Genomic DNA, 23,939 nt, shown 5'->3' with positions numbered 1-23,939 from the left:
GGGGAAACAGCGTCAGACTTTATATTTTGGGGGCTCCAAAATCACTGCAGATGGTGATTGCAGCCATGAAATTAAAAGATGCTTACTCCTTGGAAGAAAAGTTATGACCAACCTAGAAAGCATATTGAAAAGCAGAGACATTACTTGGCCAACAAAGGTCCGTCTAGTCAAGGCTATGGTTTTTCCAGTGGTCATGTATGGATGTGAGAGTTGGACTGTGAAGAAAGCTGAGCACTTAATAATTGATGCTTTTGAACTGTGGTGTTGGAGAAGACTCTTGAGGGTCCCTTGGACTGCAGGGAGATCCAACCAGTCCATTCTGAAGGAGATCAGCCCTGGGATTTCTTTGGAAGGAATGATGCTAAAGCTGAAAGTCCAGTACTTTGGCCACCTCATGAGAAGAGATGACTCATTGGAAAAGACTCTGATGCTGGGAGGGATTGGGGGCAGGAGGAGAAGGGGATAACAGAGTTTGAGATGGCTGGATGGCATCACTGACTTGATGGACATAAGTCTGAGTGAACTCCAGGAGTTGGTGATGGACAGGGAGGCCTGGCGTGCTGCGATTCATGGGGTCACAAAGAGTCGGACACGGCTGAGCTACTGAACTGAACTGAACTGATGGTGAACATGCATTATGAAAGTGCGTTTTCCTTTGTACTTGAATCGAGTACCTTTTTCTTCCCCCAAATAAAACTGAGACATTTTAGTAGCTGTTCTGGATGCCCTTAAGTAGCTGAGCTACTCACTGATATCAGTTGTAAAAAATTTCATAGCAGTCAGAAAGTCTGGCCAAATATTTATTTGACAAAAACTCAATGTTGAAATGAAGCACATTGGTTATCACACTTGTTTCAAGAACTTGACTTTAATTTGCTTTCCCAAATAATTTTTTAAACTTGAAAAGATCTTATAGAAGTTTTTTAAAGAAGAAATTTCTCACTTAAAAGGAAATACAGTAACACAAAAACCTGAGAGATAAATGCATAATTTAATGCATAAATTTAAAACTGCAAAGGAATCCAAAAAGGACATATACTGTAATAATTCCAACTATGTGATGTTCTGGAAAAGGCAAAACTAAGGAGACAGTAGGTTTAGTGTTTGCCAGGGGTTGGGACGGAGGACGAATGAATAAAGGCAGAGCAGAGAGGATTTTAGGGCAGTGAAACTACCCTGTAGAAAGGTAGATATGTCATTATACATTTGTCCAAACCCACAGAGTGTGCAACATCAAGAACAAATCCTAAACTGTGGTCTTTGAGTGATAATAATGTCCTACAAGACTTCTCTGTCCCTGGGATTCTCCAGGCAAGAATACTGGAGTGGGTTACCATTTCCTTCCCCAATGTGTCATCAGTTGTAACAAATACGCCACTCTGGTAAGGGATTTTGATAGTAGAGGTGGCTGTGTATGTGTGAAGAGCAGAGTTCATGGGAATCACTACCTTTTGCTCAATTTTGTTGTGAATTTAAGACTGCTAAGACTTTAAAATAAGTTGATTAAAAAAAAAAAAAAAAACAAAGGAAAGAACTAAGGCTAACTGAATGTCCTAGCTTTGTTTAAGTTCACATCACAAACTATAAAGTCATTTTCTGTCCTGTATATTTGCCCAATCAGAAACATGTATGAACTGATTTGTGTATATACTGTCAGCTTTTCCATTTTGAAGTAGTTCCTGGAGTCTAACAAAGGAAGTTATTAAGTCCTTCAGCCAGAATCAGCAAATAATTCAAAAAGTCTCATTCTATAAGAATAAATTCAAATTATCCTATTTCTATTAAAATAAAAATAAAAGCTTTATTTTTAAAGAGGCTTGTTTAAAACTTAAATCCCAACAAAAGCATTAAAAATAAACTTTTCTATTTTGAATTAGCAAAAGAAATAAACTTTTCTATTCTGAATTATAGAAACTCTGTTCAAAGCAGATTCTTTTTCTCTGAATGCTTATAAAAGCCAATTATTTAATACTAAATCTTCTCTTAGCAAGGATAGGATGTGCTCTTACCAAAATCTTAGCAGCTTAACATAATAAAAGTCTTATTTTTTGATCATGCAAAGTCCACTGAGGGTCCACCTGAGCTTCCTGGGGTCACTCAGTAATCAAGACTATTTCGGGACTTTCCATAAAGAATCCACCTGCCAGTGCAGGGGACATGGGTTCAATCCCTGGTCTGGGAAGATTTCACGTGCAACTAAGCCGTGCAACATAACTACTGAGCCTGCACTCTAGAGCCCCTGCTCTGCAACAAGAGAAGCCCACACACGGCAAGGATGAGTAGCCCCCAGCTTGCCGCAGCTAGAGAGCGCCTCTGCACAGCAATGACGACCCAGCACAGCCGAAAAGCAAGAAACCTTTAAAAAGACCACTTTGATCTTGTGGCTTCACCATTTCAAGTAAGGCATCCTTTACACCACCAGGGCAAAGGCACGGCAAAGGTTTGTCACTGGTCTGCTTTGGGAATGACACATACTACTTCCACTCACACTTAATTGGTTAGAACCAGCCCTTGTTCACCCACATGGGGACTGGAAAGTATAATTTCTTTATGCCAGGGATTAAAGAAGTACAGATATGGATGACCACTAATAATGTCACCAAAATTCTTATATCCACGTGAAATCAAGGCTGAATGTAGAATGCTAATTCTTAACTCATCAGATTAAAATAAAAGCTGTATCTGATCCTCTAACAATTCTGGTATAGATTTTGGAGAATCTAGTAAGAAAAACAAATGATTATCATGCTAATCAAACTAGTAATTCCAAATATCCTAATTTCAGTAAGGTTGACAAAATGGCAGATGAGTGATAATTGTGTATCTTTTAATTCTTAAAGAACCAGACAAGTATAAGTTAAAATGAAAACCATGTACTTCAGCCACCAGGGTAAGCAAGCTATCATTAAAGTGTGAGAGTTTATAATCTGCATTCACAACTCATATCAGCAAAAATGGGAGCAAGAGAGGTAAGCAGACAGTTAATTCTATCAGAAAAGAGTTTCAGGTTTTCTCTATTACTCATAAAAACTAGCTGAGTCTCCCAATGCTGTGCATGCTATAAAAGAGACAACTTCAGATTGGAAAAAGATTAACAGAATGCATAGCTGGCCTCTTCACCCACAAATATAGATAATTTAAGAAAACAGAAACTGTGAGTTAAAGCTAGGAAAAAAATAAATTTCTCACCTTCTCACTTTTCTTACTCCCCACAAAGGTAACAAGCTAACTTCCTGAATAAGGTTAAAACTGACTGCATAGGTGTGGACAAATGCTTATCAAGTGTGATTTTAATTTCAGTATGACTGATCTCAGGCTCTGCTGGTAATTTCAACCTGTGTAATCCTTATGATTGTTTCCAGGCTGAGAGAGCAAGACCGCATTTGCTATACTAGCAACTGAAATGTGTCAGGTGTACATTCAATCACAATATGATTCTTTTATCCAAAAAAACCAAAATAAGAATATGAAGCAAGAATATAATTTAACAAAGTTTTGAGAGAATTTACTTCTCAAATACAGGAATAAATGAGGTCAGGTAATGTATAATACAACAAAACTTTTGCTGAATTCAAGGTTTACCTGAAAGAACAAAGAAAAATCAAACAAACATATAAAAAGATAGGACATTTCATTTTAATCAGTCAAAAAAAAAAAAAGAAAAGAGTTCTGGACAAAGTCAAATTCCACACACCGTAATGCTATAGTTATACATTAAATATAATTACTATCTATACATATGCAAAAATATAAAGTTCTATTTCATACAATAAAACCCTTTACAGAAACCATTTTAAAATTAAGCAGAACTTCTCAACATTAATATGTGAGGTATAAGTCCTTCTAAGGTTCCTTTAAAGGTTTTAAAACAAAATGCTAAATCTAAAAACAATGTCCTTCTGTCAGTTCCCAAGTTAAACCTACTTAAAACAAAAAATTGATAGCTTAGTCACATACTACTTAAATAATATTGTTCAGGCATCTCTGAAATCCTCTGGTTTTTTTTTTTCAAGTATGGAAACAGAACTCAAATATTTCACAATACAGTACTAAACAGATGGGCTATTTAGGAAAGACTTTTTTGTCATATGGCACAACATTGTTTCATTTCTCCAATGCATTTGGAAATAAATATCAGGCTTTTGTTTTACTTTTCTCCTAAAAGGCCAAAACTATAATGTACATTAAGATAATTTTGACTCTGGTAAGACTTAAGAATGTAAAATATAACATCAACATTTTATCACAAAAGTAAAGCTGGTAACAAACTATAAAAGGAGCCTGTGCTCTACTCAGATACACCCGGGGATCAAAGCTCATCATGATAAAAATATTCATCATGAAGCTGTCTGCCATAATCTGTGGCTTCACTTGTAAGAAACAAGTCCTGGTTCTCCAGAATCTCTTCTTCGGAGAGCTTTCGGTCACTATTCAAATCCATTTCATCAATTAGATGAAGAGCCTTTAAAATAAAACAAAAAGGTGTCAAGCATAATGAGTATTTTTCAGCAAGATGTTCACATTTTAATGGGATCTGATTTGTCAAAATCATTCAGGTATACCAAGTACTCATTATTGTCTAAGTACCTGAAAGTATTAACTATCATGACTGGGTCTGTTTACAGCATTTCTCGTTACCTCCTTTCTTACTTTCTGCTGGGTTCTGTCTCTTCCCAACTCAAATCCAATTCAGGATATCTCAAAGTCAAGAAAAATTAGTATAACCCATTTTGAGCCCCAGAGGTAAATACCAACTTTCATTATTCTATTGTACTATTGAATTCATACATAATACCATCTTAACTTCCTTGTCTCTTTGACAATCTAAAACAGATCATAGATTTAAATCAAGAAATAGCAATGCATCGATCCTAAATAACTCCATTACTTCCTTCTTTGGCTTACGATTCTGAATCTCCTTTACTATAATAGCACAAATCTGGGGATGAGAGAGTCATTCTGTAATACTCACCTCTTCCTGCGCAATGCCCTGGTTATTGGGCACAACCCAGGACAACAGTTCTTGTGGGTCAAGTCTGCCATCAGCATCTTTGTCGTAATCATTCATGAACCTATCTTTCTCAACAAGTATCCACTCTGGATCTTCATTTGCGGCTATTAACATTAAAAAAGAACATAAACATGGATACACAAGAATATCACAGGCATCCCAAAAGAAGTCTGATATAGCCCCAGATAGAGGAAATGAATTTACAGCTTACCACAGAAAGGAGGCCCCAAGAAACAAAGAGCTTAACTCTAAAGGGCTGAAATAAGCGCAAACTCAGTAGTAATTTTCAAAAATGATACTCGAGTTTTAAAACAGTTGCACAGAGGGGTGGGGTAGGGAGGGAGATGAGAGGGAGGTTCAAAAGGTAGGGGACGTATGTAGAACTGTTGCATAGGGACCTCCCTGGCAGACCAGGGGTCGGGCCTCTGTGCTTCCAATGCAGGCACCGTCGATTCAATGCCCTGGTCGGGGAACTAGGATCCCACATGCTGTGTGGCGTGACCAAAAAGAAAAACTAATCAGCTTTGTTATAAAACTGTTCTGGGATAAAACTCAACTGAAAAAGTGAAAAAAAAAAAAAAAAACAACACACAAAGATGAAAGTCTACGTATCATGCATCGAACCTGGAGGTGGGAGGGGGAGTTCAGGATGGGGAACCTGTGCACACCCGTGGCGGATTCATGCTGATGTACGGCAAAACCAATACAGTATTGTAAAGTAATTAGCCTCCAATTAAAATATATAAATTTATATTAAAAAAATAAATAAATAAACAGATGGAGATTTTTTAAAAGTCTATGTAAAAATCTCATGGAGAAAAAAAATTTTTCAACTGTTACATATTATCACAAACTAGTAATTTTGCTAACTGCTGCTACTTGTTCTGATATTGTTGGCCAAAGTCTGAACTGGGTAATGGTTTTATGAACATCATGTGACTAAATCTCCCTGTGTGTTCTTGCAAAGTAATGCCATAGGTAATTTTAAAGTGACATTCACAGTAAGTGATGCTAAGCAAAAATTCTGAAAAGACAGCTGCTTATACGAAAAGCTGCATATGGGGAGGGAGGTGGGAGGGGGGTTCATGTTTGGGAACACATGTAAGAATTAAAGATTTTAAAATTAAAAAAAAAAGCTGCATATAAAACTTCCTTAAATTTTAAACAGTAAGCCACTTTCCATAGTTTTACTCTAGTATTTATAGGATTTTATTTATTTTTTTCTTCTAAGATCTACATGCAAACGTACAGGAGTCTGTTTAAAAATATCAACCTTTACTTCCTCAGGCATTTGAATTGATAATTACATTGTATTTGTTTGAAAAGGAAGAAAAATGCTTGGCTCTACATGTGGAACTAAAACTGAGCAAAACAGCATTCTCAGATAAGCTGTAAGTCTCTTTGTTTCACTAGTATTTTATTGAACTGAACAAGGAGGTATCAGGCCCATTCTTCCATTTTCCTCTGTCAAACAGAGCTCTCAATGAGCAAGACTATCTTTCAATTTCTTCCTTTTTTCCCCCTTCCTTCCACACATCCCCAGCCTACTTACTTGGGTCCCGCCTGTAGTCACCGAGAAATTCTTCCAAACTAACAAATCCATCACCATTTTTGTCATGTTCTTCTAAAGCCTCTTGAATGACAAATTCCTATTCCATGTAAGTTCGCAAAATAAAAAAAAAAAAATCTGTCACAAAAGTTTCAATCCCATCACCATCTGAATCAATCCTACTATAGAATTAATTATTGAATTATTTTTACTATAATTAATTAATCCTACTATGGAAATAATTATCCTAATTATTCTTTAGGAATAATTATTTTGTCTCTACTTGCCACGCAATCTTTCTAAACACTGGAATTTAGAAGCAGGAATAAAACCCCAAATATTAATAGCTTAGAATTTAACATCCTTAAGTTTCTATTATTGAGCACTCTACCTCACCCTCCTGAATAACCTTGGCAATAAACTCACATTTCTATTTTCTGCACATTACCTCCTTCTGAAGAATGATATCTTATACTATCTTTGTCTTTAATTTCACTTTCCTGCCAATCCATTAACAAGCCAAAAGAACCCTCATCTCAGATGTCTCTGCATAGAACTGTTGCCTGAAATGGGTCAGTACCCTATATAACTTCAACTTCCTTGCCTCCTCTTCCACCCTAGACTGCCCTCAAATCGGTTCCCGACTCTTTCTAAGGCTCCTTCCCAACTAATCCCTTTTGACCCAAAGATCACACCCTTTCCAGCTATGCTTTCCCAAGATGACCTGCTCCAGTGCCTGCCTACCTACACTCCTGTGCCCCCTTGGAGACTTTTCTGATTATGGCAGCCCTCATGCTATACAGCAGACCCACATCACTTTCTCCTTTATTCCAGAATCAGAGGAAGATACACAAATATAAACCTAATCCTTATAAATTTATTTTTTGCCACTTCTGTGGGCTCTCACTGCAGCTTGGAAGTCTATCTCTGCCTCAGCTTCCCTAACACTCTATGGCTGGTTTTTGACATCTCTGTTTTCTCTAAGCCTTACCCCAGCTCTCTCCAACATGCTCTTGGCAAAGACTTCCTGTTTTTCTAAGCATGGGAGAAATCCTTCCTTGTTTCCTAGCATTCCATCCTCACCTTTAACCACCTCTTTTTGATGCCTGCTCCTCTCATCCTTCTCTTTGATCTCAGCAGTTAAGGCTCTGCCCCTCAGGATGAAGCCCTCAACTCTCTTCCTAGATCCCATACTTCCTCATTTCCTGAGAGCTTTCTTTTACTCTTAACTCCAGCCTCTCCAACCCTTTCCACTAGCTCCTTCTTCTATGCCTTTAGAAACAGTCAAGTTCCCACGACTCTGTTGCACTCTTTAACCACCATCCTGGTCTTTCTTCTCCTCTCAGAGGTTACATCTACTGTTCTCATTTCCTCATTACCTGCTGCTGCCTGAATACTTTTTCAGCCTGGATTCCAGCACCACAACTACAGTGAAATATATTCTCAAATGTCTCTTATTGTAGTCGAATCCAGGGGCTTTATCTACATCTGCATGAAGCAACACTTAAGTAGAAGTTGTTAGTTTTTTAAAAAAATCAAATACAACAGATTTTTGATACAGAAACCAGGGGATGTTAACCTGGAGACCCAAAGATTAGTTTTGGAGAGAGGATCTGAGAATCTCTTGAGATTATTAATCCAGTATTTTATGTGTATGAACATGGACATGTTCAGGGCTTTTCTGGGGCAGGGTACACAGCTTGCATCATATATTTTTTAAAGGAGTCTGTGATCCAATAAAAGAATCACTGATCAAAATGATTATTCCTCCATTCAAGTAATCCTCTTGGGAAACAGACTTATTTCAAGAATGCTGCCTTGGTTAAAATAATTTTTAATATTATGTGAATCAAAATATTTTTTAAATTCCAACTTTTAATTCAACGTAGAATCACTTAGTTGATCTTATATTCTGCCCTTTCCCATCCTACATACCCTTAAAGGGGAAAAAAAGGAAAAAAGGATCCACAAAGACAATTAAGGTAAACAGAAATTAATGGAGCTGCTCTGAATGAGACACCGTCTTAGGATCACCCATCTTGTGTGCTGCTGTCAACTCCAACTCAGCACAAAGACCATCCTTTCCCATCCTGACATATCCCATTCTGCAATGGTACTGCTTTTGTATCGTTACTCAAGCTTCCAACCTCGGAGTCATTTCTGATTCTTGCCCTCTTCCCCTCCCATGATACATCAGTCAACATTCCTGTCTGTGCTTTCTTCAGAATGTTGGTCATTCATCAATTCATTCCATTGCCACTTTCTACTCCAGGGCCATACACATAATGCCTAAATTATTTCATTGCTGTCACTGGTCATTTCCCTCCTCGGTCTTCAACTGTTCCTTATTCCCCAGATAATCAAGATCCAACATCCTCTGCCTACCATGCTAGGGCTCAATTAGCTTATCTTTACTTAATTCTGGCACTTAAACAAACTGTGCCCAGCAATGTTCTCAAACTAGGTCATGTACTTTGTGGAAAGTAAGAAATCCAAAGCCTCACAATGGCAAGAGAAATGGCACTGATGGTGGTGTGTTGCCACTGAGCTAGAGAGAAAAATGTATCTGCAGTCCTGCTATCAAGGCAGTGGCATCCAACCATGACCCATTAAGCAAAAAGCTGCATCTTCCCTCCCAGAAATGTCCAGGGAACCAAGCCACACAGCTGGGGGCTGATGCCGGGCAACAGACCTCAATGTAAATGTTTCGTCTGTTTTTTAAAAGCCATTTCTTATGTTAATGTTTACTCTCCAATATGATAGTTTCTGCTCTCAAGAAGTTTACCAAGTCATAGCAGGGACTTAATCAGTGTTGAACTATACCTAGAGTTCAACAAAATTTTGAAGAGCTGGTACTTCTTTTAAGTACTAAAGGGATGAGGGGACTCATTATGCCTAAAGTTGCAAAAACATTATTAGTCATTAGCAGTTGCATCCCCCCACCTCATCCCACCTCCATACCCTATGCAAAGGGATCTAAATGTGATAGTGTTCCCAGACCAAAAGTTTTCACAAGTAACCTTGTAAACTAAACAGGAAGTTCTAGTGTTACTGATATTGAAACACCTGCGAAAGTCTGAAAGCTACAAAACAACAAGGAAGGCTGAAGATAACCCAGTTATGAAAGAGAAAGTAGCCAGGGAAAGACTGATACACATACATACTTCAGAGATTAAGAAAACCTCATTCCTTACCTTCTCCCTCCCTGTACACACCCCCACTCCACCCGAAAACCTGCTTCCCATGCCTCTTCTGAAGCAAGGAGAAGTTTAGATCATCTCCTAAAATTCTGTTTTGTATATAATTCATTTTCATTACTGTGTAAAAGTAAGTTTTAAAGTTTGGGCTATTCAATAGTTATCTTGAAATTTTTTCTTCCTTACCGTCATATAATCAACTTCTTCAGGATGCTCAAAAGCAATAAACTCTTCAAGGTTCAAACCAGGGCTTGAATCCTGATTAGCTTTTTCAAATCGCTTCTTGTCCTTTAAATGAAGCTTTGAAAATTAAATATTGAACATTTAAAGGTTTTCTCATTCATCCCATAACGTCATTAAAAATACTTTGAAAAATACAAGCTATGTGAACTCTAAAGTACATTTATATCCATTATCACATTTTATCTTCACATCATCCCTTTGATGGTAAGTTGGGCAAATAACAAGCATTTACTAGAAGCACTACAGGGACACAGAGAGACTCAGATTTGAATCCCAGCAATGCCACTTATTAATTTGTTACTAAGGGCAAACTGCTTAACCTCTTTGGGCTCCTCAAATATACAATTGGGATAATTTGACACCAAAAACAACAGAAGCAAAAATAAACAAGTGGGACTACATCAAACTAAAAGGCTTCTGCACAGCCAAAGAAATCATCAAGAAAATGAAAGCTACTGAATGGGAGAAAATATTTGCAAATCATCTATCTGATAAGGGGTTAATATCCAAAATACATAGAGAACTTGTACAACTCAATAGAAAAATGAACAGTCCAACTAAAAAAATGGGCAGGTCTGAATAGATGTTTTCTGAATACATACAGATGGCCAACAGGCACGTGAAAAGATGCTCAGCATCATAAATCATCAGGGAAATGCAAATCAAAACCACAGTGAGGCACACCTGACACCTGGATGCTATACAACCAGATAATCCAGCAATCCCACTTCTGAGTATTTGTCTAAAGAAAATGAAAATACTAACTCAAAAAGATATACAAGCCTCTATGTTCACTGCAGCATTATTTACAATAGCCAACACATGGGAACAACCTATGTCCACTGATGGATAAATGGATAAAAAAATTATATAATATATTCCATTATATATATATAGTAGAATATTACTCAGTCATAAAGAATAAAATCTTGCCATTTAAGACAACATGTATATATACCTCAAGGGCATTACACTTTGTGAAATAAGTCAGAGAAAGACAAATACTGCATGACTTCTCATATGTAGAATCTAAAAACAAACAAAAAAATCCCTCTAAATCAAAGTTCACAGATAGATAGAGAGAACAGACAAGTGGCTGCCAGAAGTGGCTAGTAGGGAAATGAGAGAAATCAGTGAACTGTTTTTTGTTGTTTTTTTTTTTTAGTTTAAATAAACTGAACAATTCATAATAAGAAAAAAATCTCTATAAAGCAACTGGGATGAGAATTCCTATCAAGCAATTAGAAAACATATTAGGTATTCAATAAATGTTACATGTTACTATTATGGATGGAAAAACTGAGATTAAAATGACTTATTGAAAGGGATGTCAGGAAAACATCTAAAATATATTGAACTTGGATCCTTCCTGTTCTTTCTACAATACTACACACTATCTTCTTTAACAATTGCAGTAATTTTTTGAATGGCCCCAAAGCAATGGATTTAGACTATGTATTAGTTCTTGGTGTGCCTATTTCTGTTTTTGGTCTTCAAAATGACTTTTCAAAAACACTGTAACAGGTTTCAAAAAATAGTCCTCTTATGAGAATACTTTTGGTAAATATTTGGAAGTCTGCTCTTTGTAGGCTCTTTATAGTGCTAATTCTGTATGTCCAGATGAATACATCAAAAGCTGAAAAGCCCCTATCTTGGGGTTGAGTTAAATAATCATACCGTTTTCTACTTTGTCATGCCCATCTTCCTTTCCTTTCCCCTCAAGTACACTCTAGTAGGAAACCAAGCAGCAGCGACTATTCGGGGAAAAGCTGCTTTTAATCAATTTTCTCAAAGGTAATTCTGTAATTAAGAGTACTGGAAGCCAACAGTGGCATATTGCTAATCCTGCATACATTTTATTTTGAGAAATTTCTAGGAATAATTTTCCTTTTTATAAACTGATGTGTATTAAACCGCACATTTTTTAAAAAGCACAATTTCAAATATTTTAGAAACTTTTATGTGTTTCACTGTTGAAAAGAAATGCTCTTTTCAATTTTTTAGAATACTAGTGGTTAGGTAGCACTCGTTTACTGAAACAGTAGTTCTTTTACGATGACTGATTTACAGTGGAGAGGCTCACTTCTTTCCCCAAGGAATTTGTCTTTTAAACACCCAGATTCCACTAGCCAGTTATATTCACCCAGTCACGACAGAGAAAAAAAAATGCTTCCAAATAGCTGCTTTTAACTTAATGTTTCATAATTTTAAATAACTAAATAATGTACATGTTATGTTCAGGTTTAACATGGGGAAAAGTAGAAAAACAAGAACTTGAGGTACTTAGCTGAGTCAATCAAGTTTTTTGAATAAATCACTATTCAAAATACTAAAGTGCTTAGATTTCCTTATGAAAGAACCCTTCAATCTGGAGCAAAAAGGTTCATGTTTCAGCAGAGGGAGCTGAATTTGGCCAAATCTGCCTATAGAAAGAAAGGATCTCTTTCAACAGCTGAGATTTCTTTAAAAAAAAAAAAAAAAAAGTACTTTTCCCATTTACATTTCTCAGGTTTTTAAAAAATAATGTGATTTTTAAAAGTTTTATTTTTGGTCATTTAAAGAACACAATTTATTAGAGACTCATATTAAAGAAGCTAATACACCAAAAAACTTTTTCCAAAGCGGCAAATTTCTAAAAGATGACCACAAAGGACGGTCAGCTTCATAAAACCTCAACACTTTTTTTTTTTTTTTCTGTATAAAACCCTTGTATTCTAGTGCATAGAAAGTGCTATACACAGTAGTAAAAAGATGGAAACTACCATAGTCATTTATTTTTATATTGTAACAGAAACTTGTGAAGAACAAAACTGCCATCTTTTGGTAGACTAAAGATTTTACATGAGGAAATATATAACCTGTGAAAACAGAACAAAAGTCTAGGTCTTAAAACTCTGATTAGCCACGTGCATGATTCTATCTTACACAAATAAATCCTCTTACACATGCACATTCAGCAGCTGGCTTTAGAAGTTACAGGAATTGAGCTTTTGCCAGGTAGGTGCTCAAACTTTAATTATCCTGCTTAAAAGTGCTGACTATACTTGTTCATCAGGTCATAAAGAAATACTTTTTTCCGGCATCTCACAGCCTGCGAGTCATTATTCCAGGTTATCTCTATTCTCTATATGAAAACATTAAAAGTAACATATAATTCAGCTATCAAATTGATTTTTGTTTTTAAATAGGCTTCCATACAGAAACATTTTATTTGGATATCCAATTACTTTTTATGATTATTTTATGGTACAATGTTTAGGCTGTAACTTTAAGATCGATGCATTCTTCATCTTTTTATTTTTTATTTTGCAGAATCATGCAGTTATGTCTGGGTTCATTTTTACATCCCACATCCACTTTTAGTGGGTTATATATGTAAATATATATATAATTCTAACAAAGTATTATAAATAGAATTTCATGTAGAGACATATTCCTATGTTGTTGAAGAATAAGCAATAGGACCAATAGGACTCCCATTGAGAAGTGTTCATTTCAGGGACCCATTAATTCCTTTAGGCTACAAGGTCCATCTAATTCATTCTTTAAAAGTACAGTCTTATAATCAACATGTCCTGAGTACCTGGCTGGGAAACACAGCATTAAAATCAGACATTCTGGGTGAGTGGGCTCCTGCCGGCCGAGGTTTTGGCAGCGCGCAGTGCCCAGGGAGTTGCCAGTTTGGAACTTCAGATCGTAAACTTCCTGTCCTGAACTCTGTGTTCTAGGTTGGGGGTGTCCCGCATCTAAGGCAGGAAGATGGTGGCCGCAAATAAGACAAAAAAGTCACTGGAGTCGATCAACTCTAGGCTCCAGCTGGTTATGAAAAGTGGAAAGTACGTGCTGGGGTACAAACAGACTCTGAAAATGATCAGACAAGGCAAAGCGAAACTGGTCATCCTTGCCAACACCTGCCCAGCCTTGAGGAAATCTGAAATAGAGTATTACGCCATGTTGGCCAAAACGTGTCCATCACTACAGTGGCAATAATATCGAACTGGGCACAGCATGTGGAAAATACTACAGTGTATGCACACTGGCTATCATTGATCTAGGTGATTCTGATATTATTAGAAGCATGCCAGACCAGACTGGCGAAAAGTAAATCATGTACAATTTTTCTTTAGTAAAACTAGCCAGAGCTTGTTTAAAAAATAAATAAATAAAATAAAATCAGACATTCTGAAAAAAAAAAAAAAAAACAACTGCTCATAAACAGTTTATGTAACCAGTCACGTATTTCTTCGAAGTGAAGATTTTCTTCTCAATACCATCATGTATTATTACATTTCACCCTCCACTCTACAAAGAATATAGATTTTAAAAAACTACACAATTTTCCTACTTTTTGGTGGGATAATAATGAAATCTTTTGAATGAAAAACAAACAAACACACACAGAATCTACTTCTGGTAAGATTTTAAAATACTGTATTTAACATTTGTATTAATTCCCTGGCAAAGAAGTCATGAGGTCATACCATGGTTTGGTTTTAGAAAAAATTTTGGAATGTGAACGATGCTTCTAAGATGAGTTAATTCCTACAGTAAAGGAGAATAACTAGCAGCTAGACAAATTCTAGGGCTTATCATCATTTGTTTTCTTTTTAGCACTAAGTAGTGGAAACACTGATCTACACTCTTTTTAGTCTGCTGTAAGATGAAGACCCAACTAAGGAGAAAAAGAGGATATTTTCCCCTATATATTAAATCTTGTCTGTTCTAAAGCTGGTACAGTTAACAAATGCTTAAACAACTTCCAAAAGCTGATTGTATGTAAGTGTTAGAGATAAACATGTGACTCACGTGTTTACTTCAACAATTTTCTTTCAGATTAACATAGAAAGATTTACCAGTTCAACTGCTGCTATTTGTTACTATTTCTCCATACTGTTATCCCCATTTTTAGATGCGAGGAAACTGAGGCATAGGAGGCTTAATTTAAACTAAGGTGCACCAGTCATGTGGTGTTGCATGCATGCTCAGTCCCGTTTGATGCTTTGCGACCCTCTGGACTGTAGCCCACCGGTCCATAGGACTTTCCTGGCAAGAATACCGGAGTGGGTTTCCATTTCTCCTCCAGGGGATCTTCCCAACCCAGGGATTGAACTCGCATCTCCTCCAGCTCCTGAATTGCAAGTGGATTCTTTAGCTGATGAGCCACTGGGGAAGCCCTTGCTGAATGTAAAGCCAAGCTGACTGGCCCCAAAGCTGGAGTCCTTACCCTCCTCACTGGCAGTACAGGCATAGCCAATGCATAATCATGTCAGCCACAAACTAGCACTTGCCACGGGTGCTTGCCATCTACCTCTACAGGATTAAATCCTGTGCTGCTGCAGCTGCTCGCCTCCAGCACCCTCTGAAGGAGCTCAGGACGGACAGCAGAAGCCAGGCACTCTGAGTTCTGGGAAAACTGGCAGGACAGGTCTTCAGATAGTTAGATATTCTCAGGAGATAATTTTATGAGCCCAATTCTTATATCTCCTCATCTCTAGAAAAGCACTAAAATCCTTCATGGTTGACAACTGTTTCTCATGACTAGCAGAAGCTTTATAAGACCAGCAGAAATTTTCTAAAAAAATAAATGTGCTTGACTGTATGTACTCCCCCTTTACCAAAATCACATATATACTGTCCTTTCCTTCCCCCCTACATCTTTGGAGCAGTTTCTCAGAGCTATCTGAGGTGCTGTCTCCTAGGCTGCAGTCCTCATACTGCCTCAAATAAAACTTAACACACAACTCTCAAGCTGTGCATTTTTTTAGTCGATAATCCTTAGAAGAGAAACAACCAATTTTGAGTTAGTGATGACCTACAGAGTTCAAGTGGCCAATATGGTTCTAAAATAAATAGCATATCCAATGCTACACTATGGCCACAGTAAAAACTAAATTGTAGATACCAACAGAGGAAGCTCAAAAGTTTTCAAAGCACCCTTGACTAATATTTTGGGACACAGCCTTTGCAAACAGTTGTTTGAGTTTATTTTTTCCACATACAAATATCTCTTTTTAAAAAAAGTCTTTAAAACTACCTCTGAAATACAAAGTATTCACAATATCAATTTTTAAGGCTTATAATAATGTCTTAAAGAGTTCCTACTAATTACTAAGTCTTTAAAAGTTCCTGTTAATTCCTAAATATGTCTTCTTCAACTATTTTTAAGAAGTATATTTCAACAAATTAAACCATGAGACACACCACAACTCACAGTGATACTAAATTTTTAAAAATACGTTATTTAAAATGGTGCAGCCACTATGGAAGACAGTGTTGCAGTTCCTCAGAAATTTAAAAACAGAATTACTATATATGAACTGGCAATTCCACTTCTGGATGTACCCCCAAAAGAATTAAAGGCAGGATTTCAAACAGATATTTGTACATCCATGTTCATAGCAACATTACTCACAATAGCCAAAAAGATGAAGCAGCTCAACTCACCATTGATTGATGGATGGTTAACAAAATGTGATATATACATATAATGGAATATTATTGTCTTTAAAAGGAAATTTTGACACATACTATGACCTGGACAAATCTTGAGACTGCTAAGTGAAATAAGCTAATCACAAAAAACATACTGTATGATTCCACTTATATGAGGTACCTAGAATACAGTAACTCTCATTCATATGAACCTTCAAGTTGCAAGCTTTCAAAGATGTGAACATGTGTCTTCCTGTCCAATCACTTAAGTTAATTCACATGTCTGGCATCCAGTCACATGCAGGCATCCTCTCCAGGTGCTTATGCTTCTGTGTACCTTACTGTACAGGGTACGGGCTTTGAAGGTGGCATTAAAGGTAAAGAATCAGCCTGCCAAGGCAGAAGACATGAGACGTAGGTTCGATCCCTGGGTCGGAAGATGCCCTAGAGAAGGAAATGGCAACCTACTCCGGTTTTCTTGCCTGGAGAATCCCATGGACAGAGGAGCCTGGCATTGCAAAGTCAGACATGACTGAAGCAACTCAGCATGCATGCAGGCACTGTATAAAATACAGTAGTACAGTCTCCTTATTGCAAGCCCAAGATGTCCAGAGGCAAGCTTAGAAGCAGCAGTGATGTAGCTGGTACTACTTTACTTTTCAAGGTACTATACTGTAAGATTAAAGTTGTTTAATTTTTTTGTATTTTTGTGTATATTATTTGTGCAAAAAATATTATAACCTATTATAATACTGTATAGCTGATTCTGTTTGTTGGGTACAGGCTAACTTTGTTGGACTTATGAATGCATTTTTGGAATGGAACTCGTTCATATGCTGGGGAATTACTGTAGTTGAATTCAGAGACACAAAGTAAAGAGGTGATTGCCAGGGGCTGGGGGAAGTGGAAACGGGGAGTTATTTGAGGCTTCCCTGGTGGCTCAGATGGTAGAGAATCTGCCTGGAATGCAGGGGACCTGGGTTTGATCCCTGGGTGGAAAAGATTCCCCTGGAGAAGTGAATGGCAACCCACTCCAGTATTCTTGCCGGGAGAATTCCATGGACAGAGGAGGCTGGCAGCCTACAGTCCATGGGGTTGCAAAGAGTCAGACATGACTAAGTGACTAACACTTTAATGGGTTTAGAGTTTCAGTTTTGCAAGATGAAATAAATTCTGGAGATTGGTTGCCAACAGTGTGAATATAATAAAAAATATGGAACTGCACACTTAAAAATAGTAAAATGGTAAATTTTATGTGTATCTTACCACAATTCTAAAAATGTTTAGTTATTCTATATAAACCTAGGTACTTAAAAATGGGAATAGGCCTCTATAATCTTCCAATATGATACAAAACCAACCGTTCAATAACACAATAAAATAAAATATTGTGAAACATATTCAAAATACACTAAAAAAGCAAACCAGGAAATGAGAACAAATGATGCAGCTAAGAAAAAGATGCAGGGATAATTGAAGTAGTCCAGAATAAGAGCGCTAAATCTGGCTAGAAAGGAAACATCAAAATGACCACTGAGGTGGAACAGGTGATTGCCTAGAGAACAAGGCAATCCAGTCGATGACCTCAGGCTTCTTGTGCTCACTCATGCAGGAAACTGAACAAATATGATCAAAAGAAAAAGCTTGTGCACATATACTCACCTGCCTAAAAGACTCCTCTTCTGCATCATCAAGAGCAGTGTTCTCATCAAAGTCGATCACCCGATCATACATCTGAATGTTGTATTCATCCCATGACACACTACCATCACTGTTTTTATCATACTCAAGAAACTGCTGTTTCGCTTCTTGCATAGCATAATGTTTAAAAGACATTTGAATCCATGAACTGAGTTCACCTATGAGAATTTCCCAGAACATAATGAATGTGACAGTAATTCTGATACTTAAGAGAAGCGAGGATTTCTAAACATTCTTTAAAACAATAAAAAAAAAAAACTTTAGTGTTTATAAATATTTGAGTGAGAACTGGTTTAGCTGTGTTCATAGAAACAAGAGTAGGAGACGAGGAGAGCTGTTTGGAATCTAAGAATGTTATGTGTGATCTACCCAGTATGTAAGCCCTTTGAGTATGGAGAGTTTTGGTATATTTTTTTCACTGAGGTACTCCAAATGACTAGAAAGCACCGGGCTCAACAAGTATTTATTAAATAAACTACCAATTGGCCAAGAAAGCACTTGACTTTTAAAACATATTATCCAAAAAATTGCAGATAACTTTTGCTAATTGGGCTTTCCTGATAGCTCAGTTGGTAAAGAATCTGTCTGCAGTGCAGGAGACCCTGGTTTGATTCCTGGGTTGGGAAGATCTACTAGGGAAGGGATAGGCTACCCACTCCAGTATTCTTAGACTTCCCTTGTGGCTCAGCTGGTAAAGAATCCACCTACAATGCAGGAGACCTGGGTTTGATCCCTGGGTTGGGAAGATCCCCTGGAGAGGGAAAAGGCTACCCACTCAAGTATTCTGGCCTGGAGAGTTCCATGGACTGTATAGTCCATGGGATCACAAAGAGTTGGACACGACTGAGCAACTTTTCCTTTGCTAATTACCACAGATCTCTCAGGAAGCACAAATATTTGAATAGCTAACCACTTATTTTAATATGTATTAGAAAAAATGTTCTTCATTTACAAAATATAAAGTTTAAAATACATTTTACATTGAGTTGAAGTAAGACTATATCAAGGAAATAATAGTAAGTATGATCTCAATTCTGAAAAATGCACTCAAGTGACGGAAGTTTGAGAAACATTGTTACAGTATATTACCATTAACTATGTCAAATCATCTGGAGGAAATTTTAACAAAGTTATGGGTAGCAATTATGATTTATGTGTGTCTTGTAATTGCTTTGTCTTAACTGGGAATCTGAAAACATGGAGGAAAAGTTTCTAAATCTGAAATGTCCACTTTCAAATCAACTTTTAAAAATCTATCTTAAAATACTTTAAAATATCTATAGAGATATTTTGGAGAAGGAAATGGCAACCCACTCCAGTGCTCTTGCCTTGAGAATCCCAGGGACAGAGGAGCCTGGTGGGCTGTCGTCTATGGGCTCGCACAGAGTCGGACACGACTGAAGCGGCTGAGCAGCAGCAGCAGCAGAGATATTTAGTATATGCATCATAGAGAAAAGGGGGTGAGGGGAGAAAAATCTGCATATTTGTAAGAATAGCAAGAGTACCCATTTGGTTTAAAGATAATACACCATTTAAAGAATGGTATTCCTCTGTTAGCTTGGGGGAAGTCAGGTGAATGCTGCTGCTGCTGCTAAGTCGCTTCAGTCGTGTCCGACTCTGTGTGACCCCATAGACGGCAGCCCACCACGCTCCCCTGTCCCCGGGATTCTCCAGGCAAGAACACTGGAGTGGGTTATCATTTCCTTCTCCAATGCATGAAAGTGGAAAGTGAAAGTGAAGTCGCTCAGTCGTGTCCTACTCTTAGCGACCCCATGGACTGCAGCCCACCAGGCTCCTCCGTCCATGGGATTTTCCAGGCGAGAGTACTGGAGTGGGGTGCCATTGCCTTCTCCAAGTCAGGTGAATAGAGAAAAGTAAAGATACTTTGCCTCTCCTGAAACTTTAAATTGGGGTAGAATAATTATGGTAACCATGGAACAATTACTTTATACTAAGTCCTCTACAGATGCTGTCTTTAATTCTCAAAACAAGGCAATTATAATAATTGCTTTACAGTTGAGGAAATTGACATTAGAAATTGAGGACTCATAACTGATAAGTAGCAGAGTCCAGATTCAAACCCCATGTTTGGCTTCAAAGCCCACACTCCTTCCACTGAACTTTGCTGTCTCTCAAGAACCCGAGTCCAGTCCTGGCCCTTAACGTGCAAATAAGCAAAACTTCCTGAAGAGTCCTCAAGAGGAATGATCATCCAGGCATAACAGGATACAGAATGGAACAGAGGCCAGAAACAGGGCTTCACACTTCAGCTCTGCTATTAGAGCTAAGTTTACCCTCTCAAGGTTTTGTTTTCTCATCTATTAAATGAAGATTTGGACTAAGTTTCTTTTAATTTTTTTAAAGCTTACTATTAAATATTTGAACATATATAGGCCCTTACAGATAAATGCCACCAAGTTTTCCAAATCATCTTGTGCACTCTCTAATGAATCCAAAGTTGGACCTATTCTTATTGGATAATTAGTCTAGAGGCTCTGTTGTTCACATAGAAGGAGCAAAACCTTAATATTGGTGACCACACCTGAGGGCACTTCATTGACAACACATCTTGAATTTACCAATCAGCTTGTAATTCTCTCTAGCAACTTCATTCTTCAGATGTTAAGCAGCATTTAAATGACAGTTATAGCAAAACAGCTCCTGAATTTTTGTTGAGGATCAATTTGGAAAAGTTGATAGGGTTTTTCAACTGAATTAAGCAATGGGGAGAGGCAGGTGCACAGCTATTTATTTAGAATATTCTTTTAATAATCTGTGCATTTCGTTCCTGACTCTAGAACCTATCTAAGAGCACTCTTTTTTTTTTTTTTTTTTTAAGTGAAGGATATTAAAGACTGAATTGAGGGAAGGAGATATGGATTCTAATCCTGGTTTTGCCACTCATTTGAGGAAGGTACTTATGCCTCTGGGTTTCAGTTTCTTCACCCCTACAAAAAGAGGTGGATATAATGATTATATGGTTCCTACCGAGTTATAATAATCTGTCATAAGCACAATTCACATGAAACAGGTCCTTTTCCACTTGCTTATAAAAAGAAGCAAGTTCTTAAGATTCTAATGAAGCATTTATCAAAAGAGCAATAAACTTAATGCCTTAAGGTTTTAGTTTGTTTCTCCAAAATGAATCACATTGTTGACGTTGATAAAAAGTCATGTGAGGAGTCCGGCAATTGCTCTAGGTATGACCTGAACACCAGGGTCAATGATGCTTATGTATTACTGGAGAGAGCACTGAGCTTTACTTGGTATCCTATGTCTAAAGATTTGGAGGTATAAAACCTACTCACCATGTCCTTTTTACCCCTCTCACATAGCATCTCTAATTGATTGCAACACTAGTCATCTACACTCAACAGACACCCTGCTTAAACGTTTGTATTTGTCTCCTACAAAGGGATGTCTCCATTGTTAGTTGTGTAGGACGTCCTTACTTTCGGTGAGAAAGCCATCTGAGTCCAAGTCAATTTTCTTTATGATTGACTTCAGTCTTTTGTGTTGCTCTTCGGGGGAGAGTTTAACATATTCATCGACTTCTTCCTTTGGGAGGTAAGCGATATACAGGGGGGATCAAGCATTACTATCAGGAGGGTAAAATGGTGGAGAAAAACAGAGCTATTAGAGACCTTCCTTGCGGAGGGCTTTTGGGGTGACCCATATCTGCTCTCCAAGGGCCCTGCCCCCAATGATCCCCTCAGTGATCCTGCCCCTTGTAGGAGAGTAGAAGGGATCTGGGTCTTGGGCCGCACTATTTTCACGAGCTTACAGACCCCGGGGTCCATCGGAGAGTGAGCAGCGCCCCGCCCGGCCCCCATTGTCAGGCTGCCCCGACCAGGCCTCGCCCGGCCGCCCCCTTTGTCCCGCGGGGACAAAGCCCGCGGCAGCCGCGCTGCGAGGCCCGGCCCTCCCAGCCCCCGGTCTGGCCGCCTCACCTGGCCGCCCAGCAGCGCCTCGCGGTCGTAGTCTGCGCGGTGCTCGCCCTGCCGGTAGTGCAGCTCCTCGGCTTCCCCGGCGCTGGCTGCCGCGGCGCACAGCAGCAGCAGCCCCAGCGTGGCGGGCCTCGGGCCCAGCTGCATCGCGCCAGCCAGCCGCGGACACACAGTGAGGCGAGGAGGGAAGCAGGCGGGGCCCACGCCAGCGGCGGCGCTCGGATGGGAGCTGCAGAGAGGCGGCGCGGCGACGTACGGAGGTGGGAACGGAATGCGGAGAGGTCCGTGGCCTCAGTTACTAGTGTGCTGTAAGGCTGAGGCCCGAGCCACAACTGCGATGGTGAAACTGGTCCGGCCGAGGCCTATATAGCCCCGGTGGGGGTGGGGGGGGGCGGGGCGAGGCGGGGCGCCAGGCCGCGCCGCTGATTGGGTCGCACGGCGCTGGGGGCGGGCCGCGGCGATGTGGCGATCTGCCGCGGGCCCAGAGGTTCCCGGAGGCTGGCGATCGTGGCCGGGAGGGGAGACCCCCGGGGGAGCCTTTCCTTGCGCCACGACACCCTCCAGAAGACACGCCCTCACTCCACCCTCGCCGTGTCTCTGTCAGTCAGCCTCATTCCTGCCCGAAGATCCCTGTCTAGTCCATGTAACCGACCCTGCTTTCATCAATGAGAAAGGCTGCAGATTTGGATGAAAACAATAGAGTACCTAGGAAAATCTTTGTATTTCCAAATCTTTAATGTATCTCTACTTACTTATTTGACCAGAGCAGAACGAATGAACCCGGGTACTGAAGCCAGATGTTTTGTATCTGATGCTCAGTTTCGCGATTTACAAGTTCTGTGACCTTCGCCAAGTTTGAGGTTGCTTAGTCGCTAAGTCGCTTCCTACTCTTTGCGACCCCATGGACTGTAACCTGCCAGGCTCCTCTGTCCATGGGATTTTTCCAGGCAAGAATACTGGAGTGGGTTGCCGTGCCCTTCTCCAATGCGTCATCCGCACCAGGGTTGGAACCCGCGCCTCCTGCTTTGGCATGCAGATTCTTTACCACTGTCCCTAAGTAAAATGTATAATTCAGTAAATTATGTTTAAGACATAAATTATTCTTTAAGACTAGCATATACTTGGCCTACTTAATATTGCTCTGCAGGAGACCTGAGGCTCCTTCTTACAACCAGTCCCAAACATTCCCTGCCACCTGCCTGGAGAGCTGGCACTCAGGATACTTACCATCCAGGCATTTAAGAAATATTGACACCTTTTGTATAGTTATAACTGGACATGGAACTACAGACCGGTTCCAAATAGAGAAAGGAGTTCATCAAGGCTGTATATTGTCACCCTGCTTATTTCACTTCTATGCAGAGTACATCATGTGAAACACTGGGCTGGATGAAGCAAAAGCCAGAATCAAGATTGCAGGGAGAAATATCAATAACCTCAGATATGCAGAGGACACCACCCTTATGGCAGAAAGTGAAGAACTAAAGAACCTCTCGATGAAAGTGAAAGAGGAGAGTGAAAAAGTTGGCTTAAAACTCAACATTCAGAAAACTAAGATTGTGGCATCTGGTCCCATCACTTCATGGCAAATAGATGGGGAAACAGTGGAAACAGTGACAGACATTTTTTTGGGCTCCAAAGTCACTGCAGATGGTGACTGCAGCCATGAAATTAAAAGACACTTGCTTCTTGGAAGAAAAGTTATGACCAACCTAGATAGCATATTAAAAAACAGAGACATTATTTTGCCAACAAAGGTCCATCTAATCAAAGCTATGGTTTTTCCAGCAGTCATGTATGGATGTGAGAGTTGGACTGTTAAGAAAGCTGAGCACCTAAGAATTGATGCTTTTGAACTA

General features: G+C 38.9%; 1 protein-coding gene and 1 pseudogene across 2 annotated transcripts; one reads left to right on the top strand and one right to left on the bottom strand.

Annotated features, from left to right (window-relative positions):
* Positions 1 to 786: 786 nt before the first annotated feature.
* On the bottom strand, positions 787 to 22,419 carry RCN2 (reticulocalbin 2). 2 transcript variants are annotated; one of them, XM_015101966.4, is made up of 7 exons: positions 22,084 to 22,419; positions 21,586 to 21,691; positions 18,095 to 18,291; positions 9,944 to 10,057; positions 6,564 to 6,660; positions 4,973 to 5,115; positions 787 to 4,462 (listed from the first exon to the last, which is right to left on the bottom strand). In XM_015101966.4, exons 1-7 carry the CDS (start codon positions 22,225 to 22,227, stop codon positions 4,310 to 4,312), a joined length of 954 nt encoding a protein of 317 aa, XP_014957452.2. In that variant the 5' UTR covers positions 22,228 to 22,419; the 3' UTR covers positions 787 to 4,309. The 2 variants fall into 2 exon arrangements, with proteins under 2 accessions (XP_014957452.2, XP_027812958.1); XM_027957157.3 differs by having other exon boundaries at positions 9,944 to 10,045.
* On the top strand, positions 13,679 to 14,205 carry LOC105603148 (large ribosomal subunit protein eL30-like; annotated as a pseudogene).
* Positions 22,420 to 23,939: the final 1,520 nt, after the last annotated feature.

The sequence above is a fragment of the Ovis aries genome, chromosome 18 (assembly GCF_016772045.2).
Source record: "Ovis aries strain OAR_USU_Benz2616 breed Rambouillet chromosome 18, ARS-UI_Ramb_v3.0, whole genome shotgun sequence".
Taxonomy (NCBI): Eukaryota; Metazoa; Chordata; class Mammalia; order Artiodactyla; family Bovidae; genus Ovis; species Ovis aries.
Note: the sequence above shows the minus strand (reverse complement) of the source record. Positions and strands in the feature narration are given on the sequence as shown.